The sequence below is a fragment of the Euprymna scolopes genome, chromosome 12 (assembly GCF_053919585.1).
Source record: "Euprymna scolopes isolate OS-2025 chromosome 12, ASM5391958v1, whole genome shotgun sequence".
In the NCBI taxonomy this organism is placed as follows: Eukaryota; Metazoa; Mollusca; class Cephalopoda; order Sepiida; family Sepiolidae; genus Euprymna; species Euprymna scolopes.
In genome coordinates this window covers 66576670-66600723 of record NC_136493.1, presented here as the reverse complement: position 1 = coordinate 66600723, position 24054 = coordinate 66576670, and the positions used below count along the sequence as shown (strand labels likewise).

General features: G+C 30.1%; 1 protein-coding gene across 21 annotated transcripts in view; it reads right to left on the bottom strand.

Moving 5' to 3' along the window:
• Positions 1-24054, bottom strand: part of LOC145291308 (centrosomal protein of 162 kDa-like) — a 927819-nt gene that overhangs the window by 251629 nt on the left and 652136 nt on the right. For all 21 annotated transcript variants that reach the window (XM_080137033.1, XM_080137018.1, XM_080137021.1 and 18 more), the window contains one exon: positions 11136-11346. In XM_080137033.1, the coding sequence (XP_079993159.1) occupies positions 11136-11346 (211 nt within the window). The remainder of the gene's footprint in view (positions 1-11135; positions 11347-24054) is intronic.

Sequence of the window (24054 nt, the reverse complement as noted above, 5' to 3'; positions counted from 1 at the left end):
TTTAAAATTAATCAGCTACTATGTTTTTATTTATTTTTTACACTTTTTAAAATTAATCAGCTATTACTTTTTTATTTACTTTTTACACTTTTTAAAATTAATCAGCTACTACTTTTTTATTTACTTTTTATGCTTTTTAAAATTCATCAGCTATTACTTTTTTATTTATTTTTATGCTTTTTAAAATTAATCAGCTATTACTTTTGTATTTACTTTTAATGATTTTTAAAATTAATCAACACTATTTTTTTATTTACTTTTTATGCTTTGTAAAATTAATCAGCTATTATTTTTTTTTTTACTTTGTATGCTTTTTAAAATTGATCAACAACTATTTTTTTATTTACTTGTTATGCTCTTTAAAATTAATCTACTACTAGTTTTTATTTAGTTGTTATGCTTTTTAAAATTGATCAACTACTACTTTTTATATACTTGTTTTGCTTTTTAAAATTAAACAGCTATTACTTTTTTATTTACTTTTTACGCTTTTCAAAATTAATCAGCTATTACTTTTTTATTTACTTTTTATGCTTTTTAAAATTATCAGCTATTACATTTTTATTTACTTTTTATGCTTTTTAAAATTAATCAGCTATTACTTTTGTATTTACTTTTTATGCTTTTTAAAATTAATCCGCTTCTACGTTTTTATTTACTTTTTATGCTTTTTAAAATTAATTAGCTAGAACTTTTTAATTTACTTTTCATGCTTTGTAAAATTAATCAGCTATTACATTTTTATTTACTTTGTATGCTTTTTAAAAGTGATCAACAACTACGTTTTTATTTACTTTTTATGCTTTTTAAAATTAATCAACTACTAGTTTTTATTTATTTGTTATGCTTTTTGAAATTGATCAACTACTACTTTTTATTTACTTGTTATGCTTTTTAAAATTAAACAGCTATTACTTTTTTATTTACTTTTTACGCTTTTCTGAATTAATCAGCTATTACAGTTTTATTTACTTTTATCCTTTTTAAAATTAATCAACTACTACTTTTTTATTTACTTTTTATGCTTTTTAAAATTAAAAAAGTTATTACTTTTTTATTTACTTTTTACACTTTTCAAAATTAATCAGCTATTACTTTTTTATTTACTTTTTATGCTTTTTAACATTAAACAGGTACTACTTTTTTATTTACTTTTTATGCTTTTTAAAATAAATCAGCTACTACTTTTTTATTTACTTTTATGCTTTTTAAAATTAATCAGCTATTACTTTTTTATTTACTTTTTATGCTTCGTAAAATTAATCAGCTATTACTTTTTTATTTACTTTTTATGCTTTTTAGAATTAATCAGCTACTACTTTCTTATTCATGCGATTTAAAATTAATCAGCTATTACTTTTTTATTTAATTTTATGCTTTTTAAAATTAATCAGCTATTACTTTTCTATTTACTTTTTATGCTTTTAAAAATTAATCAGCTACTACGTTTTTATTTACTTTTGATGCTTTTTAAAATTAATCAACTATTACTTTTGTATTTACTTTGTATGCTTTTTAAAATTGATCAACAACTACTTTTTTATTTACTTTTTATGCTTTTTAAAATTAATCGACTACTAGTTTTTATTTACTTTTTATGCTTTTTGAAATTAAACAGCTATTACTTTTTTATTTACTTTTTACGCTTTTCAAAATTAAACAGTTACTACTTTTTTTATTTACTTCTTATGCTTTTTAACATTAATCAACTACTACTTTTTTATTTTCTTTTATGCTTATTAAAATTAAACAGCTATTATTTTTTTATTTACTTTTTACGCTTTTTAAAATTATCAGCTATTACTTTTATATTTACTATTTATGCTATTAAAAATTAATCAACTACTACTTTTTATGCTTTTTAAAATTAATCAGCTATTTCTTTTTTATTTACATTTTATGCTTTTTAAAATTAATCAGCTATTTCTTTTTTATTTACTTTTTATGCTTTTTAAAATTAATCAGCTATTTCTTTTTTATTTACTTTTTATGCTTTTTAAAATTAATCAACTACTACTTTATTTACTTTTTATGCTTTTTAAAATTAATCAGCTATTACTTTTTTATTTACTTTTTATGCTTTTAAAAATTAATCAACTACTACTTTTTTTATTTACTTTTTATGCTTTTTAAAATTAATCAGCTATTACTTTTTTTATTTATTTTTTATGCTTTTTAAAATTAATCATCTACTACTTTATTTACTTTTTATGCTTTTAAAAATTAATCAGCTACAACTTTTTTATTTAATTTGATGCTTTTTAAAATTAATCAGCTATTACTTTTGTATTTACTTTTAATGCTTTTTAAAATTAATCAGCTACTACTATTTTATTTAATTTTTATGCTTTGTAAAATTAATCGACTACTAGTTTTTATTTAGTTGTTATGCTTTTTAAAATTGATAAACTACTACTTTTTATATACTTGTTATGCTTTTTAAAATTAAACAGCTATTACTTTTTGATTTACTTTTTACGCTTTTCAGAATTAATCAGCTATTACTGTTTTATTTACTTTTATCCTTTTTAAAATTAATCAACTACTACTTTTTTATTTACTTTTTATGCTTTTTAAAATTAAACAGCTATTATTTTTTTATTTACTTTTTATTCTTTTCAGAATTAATCAGCTATTACTTTTTTATTTACTTTTTATGCTTTTCAGAATTAATCAGCTATTACTTTTTTATTTACTTTTATCCTTTTTAAAATTAAACAGCTACTACTTTTTATTTACTTTTTCCTTTTTAAAATTAATCAACTACTACTTTTTTATTTACTTTTTATGCTTTTTAAAATTAAACAGCGATTACTTTTTTATTTACTTTTTACGCTTTTCAAAATTAAACAGCTATTACTTTTTTATTTACTTTTTACGCTTTTCAAAATTAAACAGGTACTACTTTTTTATTTACTTCTTATGCTTTTTAACATTAATCAACTACTACTTTTTTATTTACTTTTATGCTTTTTAAAATTAAACAGCTATTACTTTTTTTATTTACTTTTTATGCTTTTCAAAATTAATCAGCTATTTCTTTTTTATTTACTTTTTATGCTTTTTAACATTAATCAGCTATTACTTTTGTATTTCCTTTTTATGCTTTTTAAAATTAATCAGCTACTACTTTTTTTATTCATGCTTTTAAAAATTAATCAGCCATTACATTTTTATTTACTTTTTACGCTTTTTAAAATTAATCAGCTATTACATTTTTATGTACTTTTTATGCTCTTTAAAATTAATCAGCTACTACGTTTTTATTTACTTTTTATGCTTTTAAAAATTAATCAGCTACTACTTTTTATTTACTTTTTATGCTTTTTAAAATTAATCAGCTACTACGTTTTTATTTACTTTTTATGCTTTTAAAAATTAATCAGCTATTACTTTTGTATTTACTTTTTATCCTTTTCAAAATTTATCAGCTACAACTTGTTTATTTACTTTTTACGCTTTTTAAAATTAATCAGCTATTACTTTTTGATTTACTTTTTATACTTTTTAAAATTAATCAGCTATTACATTTTTATTTACTTTTTATACTTTTTAAAATTAATCAGCTATTACATTTTTATTTACTTTTTATACTTTTTAAAATTAATCAGCAATTACTTTTTTATTTACTTTTATGCTTTTTAAAATTAATCAGCTACTACTTTATTTACTTTTTATGCTTTTTAAAATTAATCAGCTACAACTTTTTTATTTAATTTTATGCTTTTTAAAATTAATCAGCTACTACTTTATTTACTTTTTATGCTTTTTAAAATTAATCAGCTATTACTTTTTTATTTAATTTGATGCTTTTTAAAATTAATCAGCTACTACTTTATTTACTTTTTATGCTTTTTAAAATTAATCAGCTACTACTTTATTTACTTTTTATGCTTTTTAAAATTAATCAGCTACTACTTTATTTACTTTTTATGCTTTTTAAAATTAATCAGCTATTACTTTTTTATTTAATTTGATGCTTTTTAAAATTAATCAGCTACTACTTTATTTACTTTTTATGCTTTTTAAAATTAATCAGCTACAACTTGTTTATTTACTTTTTACGCTTTTTAAAATTAATCAGCTATTACTTTTTTATTTACTTTGTATGCTTTTTAAAATTAATCAGTAACTACTTTTTATTTATTTTTCACGCTATTTAAAATTAATCAGTTAAAACTTGTTTATTTAGTTTTTATGCTTTTTAAAATTAATCGGCTATTACTTTATTTACTTTTTATTCGTTTTAAAATTTATCAGCTACAACTTTATTTACTTTTTATTCTTTTTAAAATTAATCAGTTAAAACTTGTTTATTTACTTTTTACGCTTTTTAAAATCAATCAGCTACTACTTTTTTATTCATTCATGCTTTTTAAAATTAATCAGCTACTACTTTTTTTTAGTTTTTATGCTTTTACAAATTAATAATCTACTATGTTTTTATTTACTTTTTGTGCTTTTTAAAATCAATAATCTACTACGTTTTTATTTACTTTTTATGCCTTTTAAAATTAATCAGCTACAACTTTTTATTTACTTTTTATGCTTTTTAAAATTAATCAGCTACTACTTTTTTATGTACTTTTTATGCTTTTACAAATTAATAATCTACTACGTTTTTATTTACTTTTTATGCCTTTTAAAATTAATTAGCTATTACGTTTTTATTTACTTTTTATGCTTTTTAAAATTAATCAGCTACAACTTTTTATTTATTTTTAATGCTTTTTAAAATTAATCAGCTACTACTTTTTTATGTACTTTTTATGCTTTTACAAATTAATAATCTACTACGTTTTTATTTACTTTTTATGCTTTGTAAAATTAATAAGCTACTACGTTTTTATTTACTTTTTATGCTTTTTAAAATTGATCAGCTACTACGTTTTTATTTACTTTTTATGCTTTTTAAAATTGATCAGCTACTACTTTTTTATTTACTTTTATGCTTTTTAAAATTAATCAACTACTACGTTTGTATTTACTTTTTACGATTTTTAAAATTAATAAGTTACTACGTTTGTATTTAGTTTTTATGCTTTTTAAAATTAATCAGCTACTAATTTTTTATTTACTCTTTATGCTTTTTAAATTTAATCAACTACTACTTTTTATTTAATTTTTATGCTTTTTAAGAGTAATCAGCTACTACTTTTTTATTTACTTTCATGCTTTTTAAGTGTAATCAGCTACTACTTTGTTATCTACTGTTATGCTTTTACAAAGTAATGAACTACTACTTTTTATTTAATTTGTATGCTGTTTAAAATTAATCAGCTACTACTTTGTTATTTACTTTTATGCTTTTTAAAATTTATTAACTACTACTGTTTATTTTATTTTTATGCTTTTTAAATTTAATCAGCTACTCCTTTGTTATTTACGTTTCATGCTTTTTAAAATTTATCAGCTACTAATTTTTTTATTTACTTTTTATCCTTTTTAAAATTAATAAGCTACATTTTTATTTACATATCATGCTTTTTAAAATTAATCAGCTATTACTTTTTTATGTACTTTTAAGCTTCTTAAAATTCATATTTTTCTAATATTTTCTTTTCTTCAAAACATTTAGCGTTTTTTCAAATTGATTTACACTTTTTAAAATTCATTATTTTACTACCTATTTAATTTATGCTTTTTCAAATTTATGTTTATTACCTTTTTATTTCTTTTTGCTGTTTTCATTTTTTAGAATATTTTTACTTCTTTATGCTTTTAAAAATTAGTATTTATTACCTTTTTTTATTTCGTTATGATTTTTTAAATTCATTTTATTATAACTTTTTATTTCTGTATGTTTTAAAAATTTTTTTTTCTTTATGCTTTTTAAAATTTATTTTTATTACTTTTTTCTTTATTCTTTAAAAAATTCATTATTACAACCTTTTTTATTTCTTCATAGTATTTGAAATTCATTTTTTACTTCCTGGTTTTATTTCTTCATGCTTTTTAAAATTCATGTTACTAACTTTGTTTTTGTTGTTTATGATTTGTGACATTCATTGTCCAACACCTTTTCTTTTCCTCATGCTCATCATATTCCCTATTTTTATTTGTTTTTAGGTGTTTCCAAAATTCGTCTTTTAACATGTTTTCTTTTATTTTTAATGCTTTTTAACATTCACTATCACTTTTTCTTTCATTTCATTTTGCTTTTTAAAATTCATTACGTACCATTTTTTAAAAAATTTCCTTTGTATGTGTAGGTAAATCTATAAGTTGTTAAAAGTAGTTAATGGTCAGTGCCTTCTGTGAATGATACAATGAAATTTGGTAACTGCAAAGATAATACTCAATGCTTCTTTCTTGATTTTTGAGTAAATTTTTTCTGTAGGTAGCAATGTTTGAGACACATGATCAATAGGTTTTAGTGATCTGTCTTCCATTATGTGTAATATGCAAGCTTTATTGCCATATGAATTAGCATTAGTAGCTACAATGACTTTGAGATCTGGATTTTAGTGCATCAAAATTTGATTCTGATATCTCCTGATCCAGGATGAATATGTTTATTCTAATAGTTCAGTATGAAACACCCAAAAATGGTGCATAATTTGAATAAATACATTGTAATAATTTGCTCAACTAAGAAAAATTTGTAGTAATGATACATTTTTAGGAGTTGGCATGGTTTTTTTTTTCACACTTGCTTTTCTCACATATTTGTTTAGAATTTGACTAAGATATTTTCCCAGAAAATAACAGTATTTACCTTTCTTCAATTTAAATCTGAATTCTTTTGATTACTTCACATACATGTGATTTGTGTTGCTCACTGCTTTTACTGATCACCAAAATGTTGTCTAGATAAGTTGTTGAAAATTCTAATCCACTAAGCAACATGCCTATTAGTTGTTGGAGAATGGTTGATGCAACTTTAACTCCGAAAGGTAATTTTTTGCATTTGTACAAACCCCTATAGCTATTTATTAAAGCAACCTGTAATACAAGCTTGCATGCATATCTTTTCTTTCACTGAGGATGAGTGGTTTGGTGTTATTTACAGTCAATTCTGACATGGCTGGGTATTCAATAACAAATCTTTTTACCATCAGAATTTTTCAATTGAATAATTTTGAAGTATAAATATTAATTCATATAAATTTGCAATATTTATATTTAGTTTTGTTTTTATAAGCTATTCATAAATTTTTAGGAAATTTGTCACAAATTGTAACAACCTATATTTTTCTTAGAAAAAAAAACTGTTCATAGTAATGAATGTATTAGAAAAATAATTTCTTTTGTTAAAAAGCATAACTACTATTGATTTAATTCTACAAATATGAACCATTGAATTTTGTTTGATATTTGCATAAATGTTAAATAAAGTTGATTATTGGTTTAAACAACACTTAAAGCTTAATTCAATTTATTTTAGAATTTGACATAAAAATTCAAATTTCATGTCGAATTTTAAGAGAAAATGCTTTTCCTTCTTACAGAAATATCAGCTTCTTGAATTTTTACTTTTAAATTCATTAAATTATGTTAAATCTTGTTAAAAATGTTCAAAGTATATTTTTGTTTGCAATAAAATTTTAAAACATTCAAAATAATTTTGCTCTAAAAATATAACTTTAAAATGTTCTTCAAACTATGAGAATATGACTGAAAAAGACAATTTATTAATAGTGTTATTTATTACTACAAAGTTAATGTCAGAATTTAAATTCTGTAAATTTAATTTAATTATTTTAGAAATGCTCCTTAAAATATACTGTAAAACTTCATTATAGGGCTGTTTTTAAATGAACATTTGAAGGCATTCTTTGACAAAAATATTTATATCAGTTTCTGATATGTATCGTTTCAATATGAAAAAAATCGCATGAATTTATATTGTTCAATATATTTTTTAAAAATATTGTCTGTTTGGTTCACCTAATTAAAGAACCAGCACTAAAAGTTTTGAAATTATCTTAAAATATTATTTATAATATAAAAATATTTATATAACAAAATAATGAACAATTTTCCAAGCAGTTAACAGATAGTTTTACTTTTTACATATTTTTTGGCTTTATTTTATTATTAATACTGTGTATAATGTGTATTATTGTATCATGAAAAAATAAGCATTTTCTTCATCTTCTGTAAAAGCAAATTGCATAGGCAACAAATTTTGGTAAAATATCAGAATTGTTTTTCCAAACATTATTTATAAAAGTATTTGATTTTGTAAAATGTTGAATTTGCTTTTTCATTGCATAATGTCATTTTCTGTAATTAAGTAGTCGATATGAATAAATTGACTAATGAATTTTTAAATATCAAAAATATGCCCAATTCATGTTGAATAAAGTAATTTTTTTGTGAATTTAGTTCTTTTACATTTTTGTACTTTTTGCATTTGATTTAATGGAATAAATCAATTTTAGTAAGCTGCTTCCTAATATTATATCTAGTTGCTAATTGCAAAACATTACTAAGAAATTCCTTACTTGAACTTTTCTTAGTAATTATTATTTAGTATTAATTTTGAGTTTTATATGTCTGCCCACAGTTGTGGATCCCAGTTTCATGTATCATAGATTGTCTTAGTATTTATACAAAATAGCTTTGAACATGTAATTTCATGAAATGTAATTTCATTTTCAGGGTCATAAATTAAAATTATTGATAGTGCTCCAAATAGCATTTCGTGAAAATGCATCCATCTTCACTATTTTGACCTTATTTTTATTATTTTTCTTTTTTTCTTGTGTAGTTACCTATCTTGGAATTTCTCTTCAATTAAGTTGTTATTTCTAAAATAGTACTTTAAAATTCCTCCATTTTTCATCACTTAAAATAAGCTACAGACTTTTCTGTGTATATTTATTTTTTATACAGTCATAGATTTTCTCATTGGAAGATAAATTCTTAACTTCTAAGTGAGATAACAAATAAGCTTATTGAAACTTATTTTATGTTCCTGATTAAATGATAAAAAAAAGAAAAATTTAATAGAGCTTTTTGTTGGTTTTTCTTTTCTTTTTTTTCAAGTGGTCAAATGATTTAAATTTCAAAACTTTGGTCTGAAGACTTTTTGCTCAATTCAAACAAAAGTTTTTGTCTTTAAATCCTATTTTCTAATGTTGAAATTTTTTTTCTTCACAGATTTGGCACACCCTATAATGTTAAAAATTCAGCACGGGTTTAACTTCTTGTTGTATTGTTATAATTAACAATTTTTCCAAGCATCTAAATGATTTTTGAAAATCCAACATTCCAACCATTAGTAAATGGTTATGTTGCATCTGAAATAATCCCAGTTTTCATTGCCAGTATTGAATTAGTAAACCAAAATATTATAAACATTTAAATGATTATTATTTTATTAGAATATGTAATAATAAATTTTCAAAATCTATTTATTTACATTTTAGTGGTGAAATATTTTGAAATGAAAGAAAAGAGGAAATATGAAATGAGATTGCAACTCAATAAATCATTTATCTCATTTAGTTGTCATCTTAAACAACCATGCAGATAAGTAGCAGATGAAATTGCAAGGAACACAAGTAGGAGCGAATTCTTGCAGCTGGAGATTTTGAATATATCTTTCCTGGCTTGCCCAATCAGAAGTCAGCTCTCAGTCACATGATCAAGTTTATAAAACACACTCCTTTTTCCCAGATCTTGGACTGACAACAACTCCACATGGAACATATATGTCCCAAACTTCTCTCTCCAGACTCAACATAACTCACTCAGTGTCCAAGCCCGAGGTGCAACCACAACCAAAGACATAACCAGTGATTATTTCAGCGTCCCAAATTATATCTTGCAAAATATGCTTATTTTTGCTATGTTTATGTTGGTTATCTCCCTTAGATTTGATGATCCATTGACATAAGCGTCTAAATCCTTTTATTATTTTGTTTATAGAGGTTTTGTTTCTTTATTCAATGATTTATGCTTAACAATTACTTATTTAATTAGGGGATGCCTACAAGCATTTCCCTAGAATGGTGACCTGATGATAAGAACACAAGCCTTCTGAGAATGAACCTCTTATTTTTTTATTTTTTATTTTTTAAACGGTGAACAACAATAATGAAAATTAAGCCAGCAGACACTTGTCATGTTAAAAAAAAAAAACTTTCAGTACTGCTAACACTTCATGTTGCTGTAGGATTTTTTCCTATCAAAAATTCAGTTTTAACTGCATACTTGTCACACACACACACACAAAAGGAATGTTTTAAAAGACAGGTACACTTTTCACTGAAAAGTGAAAACATCTTCAAACGTCACTTTCTCATTACTGAGAAGCTACTGGAACATGGTTCCACCACCAAAAATTTTTTTCACCGAAAACAAAAAGAAAAAAATTTTGCTGTACACTTTAAACTTAAAAAACTAAAACATTTTCAAACAAACAACAACAACAACAACAACAATAATGAAAAGTAAGCCAACAGACACTTGTCATGTTAAAAAAAAAAAACTTTCAGTACTGCTAACACTTCATGTTGCTGTAGGATTTTTCCTATCAAAAATTCGGTTTAACTGCATAAAAAGTAAAACTAAAAACATTTCTTTCACTGGATGTTTTTAACTGAAAAACAGCTCCAAATATCAATAAATACCAGCTTAAAAAAGAGTGAATGCTTTCTTTGTGTATGAAAACACTAATACCTAGACTCTCGCTGTTTTCATACTGCCCTTATTACAATCTCCTTGCATAAACGCTCACCACGGATATTTAAACAAACAAAAAAATGTGGGTCAACTCGACGCTATTAAACACACATGGTGTAAATATCCGTGATAATAAAGAATAAAGCAACCTTCCTACAAAGAATATTTAAAAAGTAAAATGGGTGATAACATTGCACATACATGGTGTAAATATTCTCTGTAACAAGAACCATTTTCCTCACAAATTTATTAAAAAAAAAAAACAACAAAAATCTTTTCACTGAAAAACAATTTTTTTTCTTAGACAAAAAATAATTAGCTTTCCACCAAACATTTGAGTGAATAAGAGAAATTTGTTCTGGCGACTAGCCATTCAAAATAACCTACAACTATTGCTTGTATTCAGGGGTACAAACTACATTTTCAGAGACCCAGATTTAACACAAGGTATAAGAATATTTGGTAAATACAATATTTCATAGAGTAAATACTTTTCTTACCCTCATCTTTTTTCAGTTTATCAACTGCTGCATGTAGTTGGTTGAGTTGGACTTGAAGCTCTGCTGTCTCAGTACGGTGCCTCTCTCTTACACTTTCCAGTTCATTTTCTAAAGCCAAGCGATGTGTGTGTGGATGATCTGCAAGTGAGGATTTCTGTTGAAAGTGATGGAGTTGTTGTTCTAAATTCTCTATCTGCTCTTCATAATGGAACTGAAGAAATAACATTAGAAAAGTATGAACATAGGAATAAAAATTTGGATTCACAAATAATATAACAAATGTATTTACATAATTATGCAGTGGAAAATGAAATTTCTAAACATGAAACCCATTAACAAGATTTTTTATTCAAAGCATTTTATGGTTTTAACAAATTATCTAATGAAGTTAAAAATAGCACTAATGTAAAACATTTTAAAAATAAACTGAATGAATGCAAAAACAATATAAACATGAGTATTTAAAGACATTTTGAGGATCTATTTGATGAAATATTTAGGAAAATTTTATCTGTATATTGATATTATATATCCTGTGACGTTTTATTTATCTATATTTATTTATATCTAAAAAAAGAAGAAGAAATTTTTGAAACTGAAATGAGATTTTTTATCAAAAAAACCAATGAAGAATATAAACATATTCGATATTGATTAAACAAAACCAATAACCTAGTGATACTTTTATTTAATGTTTTAATCATTGGATCTCAAAGTATAATTTTTTAACAGAAGACCAACATATTTTAAAAACCAAGAACATTCGCTTCCACTTAAAATCATCTTGAAGGCATTCAAAACTTTAATAAAGTGAAAGAAAATAGCTAAAATCTATAACAATTTAGTTGTGTAGTTGGTAATATTTCTGAGATGGCATATCGGGCTTTACATCATTTTCATATTTCAAACTGTTTTCCTCATTTTGATTGTTCTTATTTGTTAAAATGTTTTAGATGATGTACTAGATTCTCTTTCTTATAATAAACTTCTTAACACATTGCCAAGTGGATAAAGTTGTTACAGAATGGATTGAGAGAGAGAGAGAGAGGCGAGTAAACGTGGAGTGTAGACACGTTTACCAGAACCAAGGGTCAGCTGACCAGATTACGTATGAGTGACGTGGTCAGATTGGCTAGATCTGGAGACTGGATTTGGACTTTGAAGAAGACGGACGGCTTAATAGCTGTTCCCTCCCCTTCACTGGGAGTGGGGGACGCTGACGTGTTCAAAGCAAGCAAGATTTACTTCCATATTCTGTGCCGACATCTGGGAGGTAAATAAAAAACTATAAAACCCATTCATTGTCTTGGAGTGATAAATCTTCGTCTAACAAGTACCAGTCTCCCGCTCAAGAGAAGATGAATTCCAGATGGATCACATTGACGACACATGAAGTAAGGTATGTCGAAGAAAATGCATGTAACACACACACACACTCAAAATCATATGAACAATTAGAGATGAACACACACAACCGCATATGAAACTAGACGATCATACGCACACGGAATTCTTTTAATCTCCTTTCATTCTAATAATAATCATTCCATGACAACAAATACAATTATGGTCCTCCCCTTTTATGTTATACACCAAACGTCAACTTGGTGCCCCTCTATGATAACCCTAGTGATAACTTCAATGATAACCTATGTAACAAACGTTCAATTTGGTGCCGTAACTGACCAGACCACCTAGCAAGGGTGGGTTTAAAAGAAAAAAAGAAGAAAAAAAAGAACTTCGGTTACCACGGGGAAAAAAGGAAAAAAAAAAAAAGGACAAGAAAAACACAATAAAATGTCTGGAAAAAAAAAAAAAAAAAGAAAGAACAGTAGAAAAAAAAATACAAATCAACATACAACGTAGGGTCCATTAAAACACTAGGCGAATTAGAAAAATAATTAAGAAAAAAAAAAGAAAAGAAATACACATTTACACATGAAGAACCTCTTATAAAGAAAGAAAGAAATGGTTCTGAAGAAAAGACAGACACATTAAAATTATATATAGATATATTTATATGATAAATTAATAAGAATTAAGGGTAGAACGGTACGTTAAAAAGAAAAGAAAAGAAAAAAAAGAACGTTTCTGAGTAGAAAAAACAATAGAAGAAATTGAAAAAAAAAACAAAAAAACAGCTATGACGATAGACATACAGATAATAAATTGTAAAGTTTTAATGAACAGCCAGTGAGTAAACCAGAAAGAAAAAAAAAAAGAAATAGAACATATGACTTTAGTAACAGTGTGGGTCGGGAATGAGCCTTTCAGCTTACCAAAAGATAAACACGTCAATCATAAATAGGTGTTATGAATATTTTTGTTGCATTTTTAAACTGTGAAACTAAGTGTAACTTTTATTGAAAAACAATATGTACTTTTAATGAAAAACAATGGATAGGTTCTGAAAATGTGATTTTTTTTTCCTTTTTCACTAATTGTACGATTTTTTTTTCTTAGGAATTTTTTTCTGACATGGACAATTTTAGTTCCATCGATGTGTTAGGATTGTCTGAGACTTTATAAGTGAGTCGTTTTATTTTATTTTGGAAATGACTATGTATTTTAATTGTAAATGTCTAGGTATTTTTTGTAAACGACTGTGATTTTTCTTTAATTTTGAATTCTGTGGAATGGTATGCAGCCGACCTCAGGAGTTGATGACGTGGTCAATTTTGGGTTTCCACGAATCTGTGTTTTGTTATTTGGAATTTTGTTATTAGTGAGATGAGACTTTGTGATTGCTTATAGGATATTTTTGTATGTTTTAATTTATTATTTTTATGTAATTGATGTGTTGTCAAACGGTATTGTGCAGAATTTTCTTGTTCTTTGACATGTAATTTTTTTTTCGCAGAATGGGGAGGTGGAATCTTTGCTTGTGGGGTCTATTGAAAGAATGATTAATAAAAGAAAGAACGTGTTGTTAATTAATTAATTAATAATCATAATAGTAATAATAAAATTGGGAAAAAGAGAAATAAATAAGATTTAAACAGTGTAATAAATAATAATAATAAAAAAAAACACTACTGGGTTATGTATAAGGGATCAACTAGTTCTTAAGTTTCGGAAGAGTCAAAGGTTCAGTCGGTATTAATTTTAATTTTCGAAATGTAGAATAAATGTTCTATTCGACATGAGTGACGTTTTGACCACATAAGTAAGGTAGAAAAAAAAAGGATAAATATAGGGTTAAATAAACTAGATGAAGAAATGAAAGAAAAAGTGGGGCGTGAATGGAATTTAAATTCTGTGGCAAGCATGTTAGAATTTTGGAGAGGTGTTGAATTACATGGGTAGTTATTAATTTCATTATTCTCGAGAAGTGATTCGAATTTTATTTTTTTTATCGTGATGTCTATTGATTTCGAGTAGAATCAACATGGAGCAACTTTGAGTACTTCATGTGTGGAAATCCGATGTTTTCCGTGAAGCTATGTGTCTTCAAGGCAGGTTGCGCTTACCGACTTTGGAAAAAAAAGAAGTTTTTTCTGACATAGCAGTAAACGGAATGTATTCTGTCCAGCGTGAGCGGATCTAGTTGTAATCAACTTCAGGGAGCAAATGAAATGCCCTCTGACATGGCGTAAGGGGCAGAGGGGGTGCAATGGCTGACGTGGTCATTATGTTACGAATCGCTCAAGAGAAGATGAATGAAATATGTATGCAAGTACTTAGGAAAATAGAAGGCTACCTACCATAACGAATGTTAAGAGTTTTTTTTTGTTTCCCACAAAATACTAGTAATAAGAGTAGGCTTATGATGAATAGGATAAGGCTTGGGATGGGAAAATTTTTTTTTGTGTGCTACCTATGGGAAGAAAAGCTGATCTGTAAAGCCAAGGACGATGATAGTCCGTTTTGAAGAGGCAGATGGACCTCGATTTGATTATTCGGTTGATTGCCGAGAATTTATCGATCACGCGTAGTGTCGACGGGAGTAAAGGATGCTCCTGAAATTCTGATTTAAATTATGAAGAGACCATGGGGTCACAGGGAGTTGTTGACCTTCGAGCGCGCAAGGATTAGCACCACATGGTATTAATTGTTGATATTATTTTACTTAGTATATGTTATTAATTATTGAATAAAGGTATGACAGTTTTCTTTGCCAGTGGGGTAAGCATATATATCCCATTCTTAGTAAATGTGGGAAGTAGAAAATGTATGCCTTCGCCATACATTTTGATAAAAAGGGGGGGAAGGAATGTTACAGAATGGATTGAGAGAGAGAGAGGTGAGTAAACGTGGAGTGTAGACACGTTTACCAGAACCGAGGGTCAGCTGACCAGATTATGTATGAGTGACGTGGCCAGGTTGGCTAGATCTGGAGACTGGATTTGGACTTTGAAGAAGACGGACGGCTTAATAGCTGTTCCCTCCCCTTCACTGGGAGTGGGGGACGCTGACGTGTTCAAAGCAAGCAAGATTTACTTCCATATTCTGTGTCGACATCTGGGAGGTAAATAAAAAACTATAAAACCCATTCATCGTCTTGGAGTGATAAATCTTCGTCTAACAGGTACCAGTCTCCCGCTCAAGAGAAGATGAATTCCAGATAGATCACATTGACGACACATGAAGTAAGGTATGTCGAAGAAAATGCATGTAACACACACACACACACAAAAGCATATGAACAATTAGAGATGAACACACACAACCGCATATGAAACTAGACGATCATACGCACACGGAATTCTTTCATGTTATACACCAAACGTCAATTTGGTGCCCCTCTATGATAACCCTAGTGAGAACTTCAATGATAAAGCTATGTAACAAAGTGATTAAGAGAAATACTAGATTAAATTTTATAATGAAGTTGCAATTACTAATGAACAAGAAGCAAAAGATTACAGACAACTATAAAAAAGGCACCTGAAAGAAAGCTAGTAAGTACAGAGACTATGTGAACATTTTTAGCACCTATCAAAATGGGAATAAATATGTAAACAGCTTAGTTTGCATTTATGTTTTACAAGAGGGAAAGAAATTAAAGAATACACTGCTATGAGACCTGTGCGTGGACAAAAATGCTCCTAACACATTAGGGGAAATTAGGAAGTTGGAAAGTGCGAATGATGAAATGGAAGAAGAAAAAAAAAACAGTTTAGTGATGTTGGAAATCTGATAACTATTGTCTTATTGCCCTTTCGATGTAAAATCTCACGATCGTTTGTTTTCATAAGTTCTTCTATTCAGCCACATGTTGCGTATTGCTCTGTTAAATTTTTGCTAAAGTAGAAATAAACACCTTGACAAGTTGGCAAATACTATATTATATCTAGTTGACTTGGACCTAGCCAGTCCCTAGCAGATTTAAATGGAAACAGATACGCTGTTATAATGTTCAAAAGTATTCCCCCCTCTCCCGGCTCGCGGGTGTGGAGGCAACAGACAATGGACAAACTGGAATAGGTCTTAACTGCTCGACATCAGTATGTGAACTGACTCGTTAGCTGTTTATTTACATTTATATATTTCACAAGGGGAAGTAACTCCTTTGTGAGTTATCTCCCCTTGGTCATGGATATTACATCTCTCCCTTTCTTGATATTATAGATTGTCATTTTTATTTATTTTAGAAAATTATCAAAGTTATTTATATACTACAAGTGAGATTTAAAACTAAGAATTAAAACATGCATTTTATATGTTCAAGGAAATATATTAAAGAAAAAAAATGGTCCTATTATTAGTTGATTATAAAGTCTTTCAGTTTGACTGGGGGTTGTCTTTTCCGTGATGAGTTTCGTCTTGAAAGTTGATCAGCCATTTGGGTTGCGGGTATTCTGTGGTGTTGTTTTTGCAAGTATGAGCTGTATTCACTCTCAGAGTTGGACTCTTCTTCTTCATGGATTGCGTTCGAACTTACTCATTTGAACACAGAAGAGTTTCTGGTGACTTCGTGGTTTCTCTGAGCTGTTATCATGCTGCCCTTTTTTTGTGTGACTGTGTATGGTTTAGGGTTGTATGGTGGGGCTGTTTCTTTTGCCTGATAAAATCTTTGTCTCCTAGGCAGAGGGGTGTTGGCTTTCTATTTTTGTTTTTGTCGGCATACCCTTTCATTTTCTCTTTCCCCTTCGAGTCATTTTTCGTGATGTTGTCATGTACCGGTCCTAGTGCTGGTCTCTCAATGGCATTAGGTAAACCGATATTCATTTTGCTGCCAGTACAGGCTTCGAAAGGAGATATTTTTGTGGTGGTAGCTCTGTATTGCCGAAGAAAGTAATTGAGTTTTCCAGTCGTTGCCTTCCACTGTGGTAGCAAGCATAAATTTTTTTAAAGTATGCATAAAGCGCTCCACTTCCCCATTTGCTTCAGGCCATAGAGGTGTGATTTTCCTGTGTCTAAAACCTGACTGAATTGCAAAGTCTCTGAAGTCTTGTCCCTGAAATGGAGGTCCATTATCAGACTTTAGAACAGTTGAGTATTCCTGTCTGGCAAAAATTATGTTCAGGTGGGGAATGACTGTACTTGCTGACAGTGAGGGAATTATTTCTACCTCAGGAAAGCGACTATAGTCGTTGATTGTGATAGCTTCCGGGCGGGAATGGGCCTGCAAAATCAACCGAAATTTCAGTCCATGGGGCAGTTGGGAGAGGGCTGGAGTGTATCGGTTCACAGTGTGTGTGTGTTTTGGGTTTGAGGCTTGGCAGGGAATGCAGTCGTGTATGGTTTCTTCCACTAATTTGTCAACCACACCTTTTCCCTTATCAATTGTTTTGTTTTGACGATGCCTTGGTGTGTATGGTGGGCTATTTCAATCACTCTTTTTCTCAATTTAGAGGGGATTATCAGACAGTGACCACGAAGAATTAAACCATTGTGCATCGACAGTTCGTCCTTAAATGGGGAGAAACTTGACAGCTGGAGGTCATTCCATCTCCTAATCATAATTGAAGTTTTCACCTTCTGCAACAGAGGGTCTTCCTCTGTCACGTATTTAACCTCTTCATTGGTGATAGATTTGGGTATCGTGTTTTGAACCACATACCTTATGTAAGCTTCTGCTGCATTATCTCTTGCTGGTATAGTCTGTGGGTGGCGACTGAGATACTCTGCAGGGTTCGTCTTTTCCGGGTTGATAAATTAGATTATACCGATAAGGCATGAGTCGTAGACGCCAGCGCTCGATTCTGATCATTGTTGGCTTGAGGCTCTTCACGATCCCAAGAAGTGGTCTGTGGTTGGTAGTGATGGTGAATTTCACTCCATATATGTATAGATGGAAATGCTCAGCTGCATACACAACAGCCAACATCTCTCTTTCGGTCAGAGAGTATCGTTGTTCCACATCCGTGATTGGCATAGCAAAGCACTTTCCCATTCTGTGTCAGAACTGCACCTTGCATCTACCATAATGTTGGTATCTTCATTGGGGTTGAAATATGCCATGACTTCAGCTCCTGTTAGAATTTTCTTCAGCTTGTTTAACGCTGACTCTCCCATTTCTGACCATCTCCATTCTGTCTTTCTTTGTTAGTTGTCGAAGTGGTTCGGTAATTGTGGCATAGTGTGGGATGAATCTTGCCACATATTGGGTCATGCCCAGGAATGACCGAACTTCACTAACATTATAGGGTGATTTGCACTTAGTTATAGCTGATATTTTTTCCGGGTCTGGTGATATTTTTCCTCTTTCACTGAAAACATGTCCAAAAAAGGTTAGTTCTCGCACTGAGAAGGGACATTTTTCTTTCTTCAGCTTGGCTCCTGCACTCTGTAGACGTTCCAGTGTGTCTCTCAGGCTAATATCATGTGATGTCTGATTGCATCTGTGAACTATGATATCATCTGATATATTTTTGACTCCTGGAATATCTCTAAGTAGATCGGCAATTGCCTTTTGAAATAATTCAGAAGCTGCATTTACTCCAAAAACTAAGTGTTTGTAGCGAAATTGTCCTACATGTGTGGCAAATGTTGTTATATATCTACTAGATTCTCCAAGCTCTAGTTGGTCGTATGCATTAGAGAGATTTAGCTTGCTGAATACTGTGGAGCCATTTAGGTGTGTAATTAAGTCATCCACGTTAGGCATTGGGTGTTTTACTCTTTGGATGGCTTCATTTGCCATTCTTCATGTCAATGCAAATGCGTACACCCCCATCTTTTTTTGGAACCACCACAATATAGCTTACCCATGAAGTAGGTCCAGTGGCCTCTTCAATTACGTCCAGTTCATGGAGACGCTGTAATTCTGTCTCGACATCCTTCTTCACGTGGAATGGTATTCTACGGTGTTGTTGTGCTACAGGGGTTACCGAGGAGTCGATATGGAGAGTGATGGTGCCCCCAGAGATTTTCCACATTTTGCCGTCGAACAGTGAAGGGAACTCATCAGTAATAGGGACCATTAGATGAAATGAGAAGTGAAAGGCGATCATACCTGGTGTTTCGGCACAGTGGGCACTAAGTAAGTTCTGTAATCCAAATAGGGAACTTTCGCTGTCAATAACAAATATTTTGGCTTTGCAAGCCTTGTCTCGGAATCTGATAGTGGCATTAATGAACCCTCGGATAGGCAGTGCTTGTCTGGATCTGTATGCAAATATGGGGGGTTGTCGTGTTGCGTAGGGGGAGGCTTATGTTTTAAACCCTTGTACACTCGTCCAGAAATTATATTTACACTAGCACCAGTATCTAACACAAAATTTACGGGGAAATTGTCACAAGAGTAGTGACTGTTGGTGCTTTAGAGGGCGTCGGGAATTCGACTGAGAGTACCGATTCGTCACTGGATGTGGACGGAGATATAGGAAATGAGTGAGACGAATCTCTCTTACCGTTTTGGCGTTGCATGTTCTCACAAAATGGCCCATTTTGTGGCACCTTTTACATTCTTTCCCTCGTGCTGGGCAAGTCAGGTGCGCTGAGGAGTACCCACAATAATGGCAAGTCTGTTGTGTGCCATCTTCTTTTTTACCATGTGTCCGAGTGTCATGGTATTTGCTTTGCTGTTGGTATTTAGGTCGGTTGGTAACTTGAGTGTTATGACGCCCGCGATTTTGACTGCTATTGAGTGCATGCACTTCTTTCCCTTCCATGTCTATAGCACGTGTGTGTGTGCTAATTTACTTGCTCTAGCCTCGTCGAAAATTTGCTTCAGTGACGAATTATCTCTTAATGCTTTTCTTCTAATCTTAGAAGATAGGCACCCCTGTATAATTTGAGCAAGAATCACTTTGTCAATGTTTTCAAATTCGCACGTGGAAGCCAAAGTCCTCAGTCTGATGTGGTACTAGTCTAACGTTTCACCTGTGTTCTGTATGGTTTGTCGAAATTTAAAGATTTCGTATGATGTGTTTTTCTGCAGTGTGAAATGGTCCGTTACCGATTTTTTCATTACTCCATATTGATTTGGTGTCGAGCCATCTTCAGTGATATAAACTGCACCTATTACTTTTTGCTCATCAGTGAAATTATCGTAGATTTCATAAATATCGTCTCTGGCATAATGTAGAAGATTGCTTTACATTTTTTATCATTTTTTATATCTAAAGCAACGAATAGATTTTCAAGTTTGTCCATCCATTGTTTCCAACGAATGCTGGCTGTGTTCTGGTCCGCGTGTACATTAAAGGATCGAAAAATGGGTAATCCACTGTTCGCCATTTTTTTTTTTTTTAAATTTCCACCAAGGCGGTTGTTGTTTTTCTCTTTTAAGTTGACAAATCTCTGAGTAGTTGTGGGTTTGTTGTTATGGTAATCTGGAAGAAAGAGAGAGCCTGTTTCCTCCGTTTAACTATAGGTGGTGTTACTGTCTGTCCACCCAGTTATGGAAGCACAAAATGTATATAATGGCACCCTTGAAATAAAAATAAATGTTGTTGTTATATTTTAATTTTAAACATGTTTTTTTGTGTTTTTCTGCAAACATATTTAAGTTTTATTTGTTTTTTCAAACATATTTACATTTTTTTTGTGTGTGGGCTCTTTCTTTGATCACGCGGATATATATATATATATATATATACTCGCGGAAAAGGTAAAATGAGTTAAAATTAAGAAAAAAATAAAAGAAAAAAACGTTGATTTTTTTTATTATAAGAGCGTAAAAAATACTCGCAGAAAAACTGTTGTACTCATAAATATGTTTAAAAGAAAAATATAGCAAAAACAACATAAAAACGTAAAAAAACAAAACAAAAAAAAACCGTAAATGTTTGAAAATAAACAAGCAACAAAACGTAAATGTTTGGAAAAATAAAACGGAAATATGTTTGCAAAAACAAAAAAAGACGTAAATATATTTGAAAAAACAAATAAAACTTAAATATGTTTGAAAAAAAAACAATAAAAAACATGTTTAAAATTAAAATATAACAAAAACATTTATTTTTATTTCAAGGGTGCCATTATATACATTTTGTGCTTCCGTAACTGAGTGGACAGACAGTAACGCCACCTATAGTCAAACGGAAGAAACAGGCTCTCTCTTTCTTCCAGATTATCGTTGTTAATATGTTTTAAATTCTTGTCGGCAGATATAATGTTCAAAAGTATTCCCCCCCCCCTGGCTCACGGGTGTGGAGACAATGGACGAAATGGAATAGGTCTTAACTGCTCGACATCAGTATGTGAACTGACTCGTTAGCTGTTTATCTACATTTATATACAGCTCACCTTGGTCATGGATATTACAGCTGTCTTATTCACCAATTCTCCTCCATAAAAAATAAAAGTGACACTCGCCACTGAAAAATTAATCCTGAATAATTCTCCTTACAGTAAATTAAAGATGTTGAGATTGGACAACAACTTGGAGTTCAAGTCAGCCGCGTTCAAAAACCACTGTGCAAAATCAACATGAGACCTCAGGACCATGCTCACTTCACTAGAATTGAACAGTTGAAAGAAACTGGTGAACATTATTTGAAATGGCAAAATACATAATCGTGGAAAGTGGTTTACTCCAACCTTTATGGATTTATGCTGCAGTTATACAAAACTTCAACAACCATTTAAAGCAGATTTCCTATATGAAATAACCAAAAGAAAACACAACCTTTCAGAAATGCAAATTTTTGGTTCAATGTATTCTTGTTTTGCATTTCCGTTAATTCCTATTTTTTTCCATGAATAACTTGCAATAAGTGAATAAGGATATGTAGGTGATGACAATGAGAGGAAAGAGCAAAAAGAGCAAAATACACAGAGAGGGAGACTGAACAAAATATACACAGAGAGGGAGACTGAACAAAATAAGTTTCCAGATATGTTACTAGGAATCAGGGTTGCGGAGTCGGAGTTGGAAGGAGTCGGAGGTTTTAGCTGGAGTCGGAGTCAGATTTCTAAAAGTAGTCGGAGTCAGAGTTTTTGATCCAACTCCGACTCCCTAAATCCAATAAATTTATTTTTTACATGGTTTTCCTGTTTGGTTTTACCAGTTTTTTCTTTTTGTTTTATTACATTTTTATCCCAAACAAGGCACATTGCCACTTTGATGGACTGGGCTACCATCAGGGACTTAAGTTGCAGGGGTACTATGTAGAGAGTTTAGCAGCAGGAAGTCTGTTCACATTACTCTTGAACTTCTGCATGTCAGTATAGTTGGGGAAGCAAGAACTCGGAAAAAAATTCCCAAGTCTAGCAGTTCTGGAGAAGAAACTATTAGCGGAGAAGGCTTTCTTACATCTAGGGATCTTTACAGTGTAGGTGTGGGACTTTGCTGCTTGTTGAGTTAGTTGGGGGTATTTTTGTTGAGGAGGTACAAGGGTTTGTAGTTTGTCAGAGCGCCCCCAATTAAAATACTTGTAAAACAGGCAGAGGGATGCAACATTTCATCGATAGATAAAAGTTCAGGATCTGATGGAGGTTGGCGACTCTCTTTTGAACACTGTCCAGGAGTGAGAGACTAGTAGCAGATGCACCAGCCCAAATGTGACAGCAGTACTCAATACATGGGCGAATGGTGGCACAGGTACAGATACTTTCAGGCGTAAGCAATTTTCTAGCATGGTAGAGAGAGCCCACCTTCTTTGCAGTAGCCTTGGCAACGATCTCGATGTATCTATCCAACTCATGTTTCCTGTGAATGTTAAGCTGATGAGTTTGAAGGAAGTACTTTCAGGTAATGTATCTTTAGCTGTAGTTATTAGTGGTTGCTAAGGTTTCATATAATTATTAAAGGAAACGAGCTTTGTCTTGGCAGCGTTGAACGTTACCATCCATTTTTGACTCCATTCCACTACAGACTGCCATTATCTTAGAATGTGCTCATTAGTTTTGCCCACATGCCTGCTACAGAGCATGGTGTCGTCGGCAAATCTCAGAGACAATTTTATCAGGTAAGTCATTTATGAATATCAGAAATAATAAAGGACCAAGGATCGATCCCTGAGGTACACCCGCATTTATATCATATTGTTGGACGTACGCCCATCGAGGACAACCTGGATTCTTCTCTCATTTAAGAAGGATTTAATTATGTTAAATATTCATCCAGTAATACCATAAGATTTTATTTTCATGAGAAGACTATCATGTTATACCCTGTCAAAAGCCTTAGATATATGTAGGGCTACTGCCCTCCCTTCCTCTGCCTTATCCAGTGCTTGGTATATACGTAGAGATTACAGTTAGACTATCTGAAGTAGAATGGGCTTGTTTAAATCCATATTGAGTGTCAGACAGAAGTTTAGCAGCTGTAAAGTGGTGGTCTAGAGCTTGATTAATTATGGACTAAAATATTTTGGCAAAAGAAGGGAGGAGGCTAATTGGTTGAGAATTTAATGGGTCATTTCTTTTGCCAGAGATTTTGTAAACTGGTACCACAGAAGCAGTTGTTCAGCAGTCAGGAAAGCAACATTCGTTAAGGCATTTGTTAAAAAGTTTAGAGAGAACTGGAGCAACCTCGTTGGAGCATTTTTTTAATAGCACAGCCGGGATGAGATCAGGTCCACAT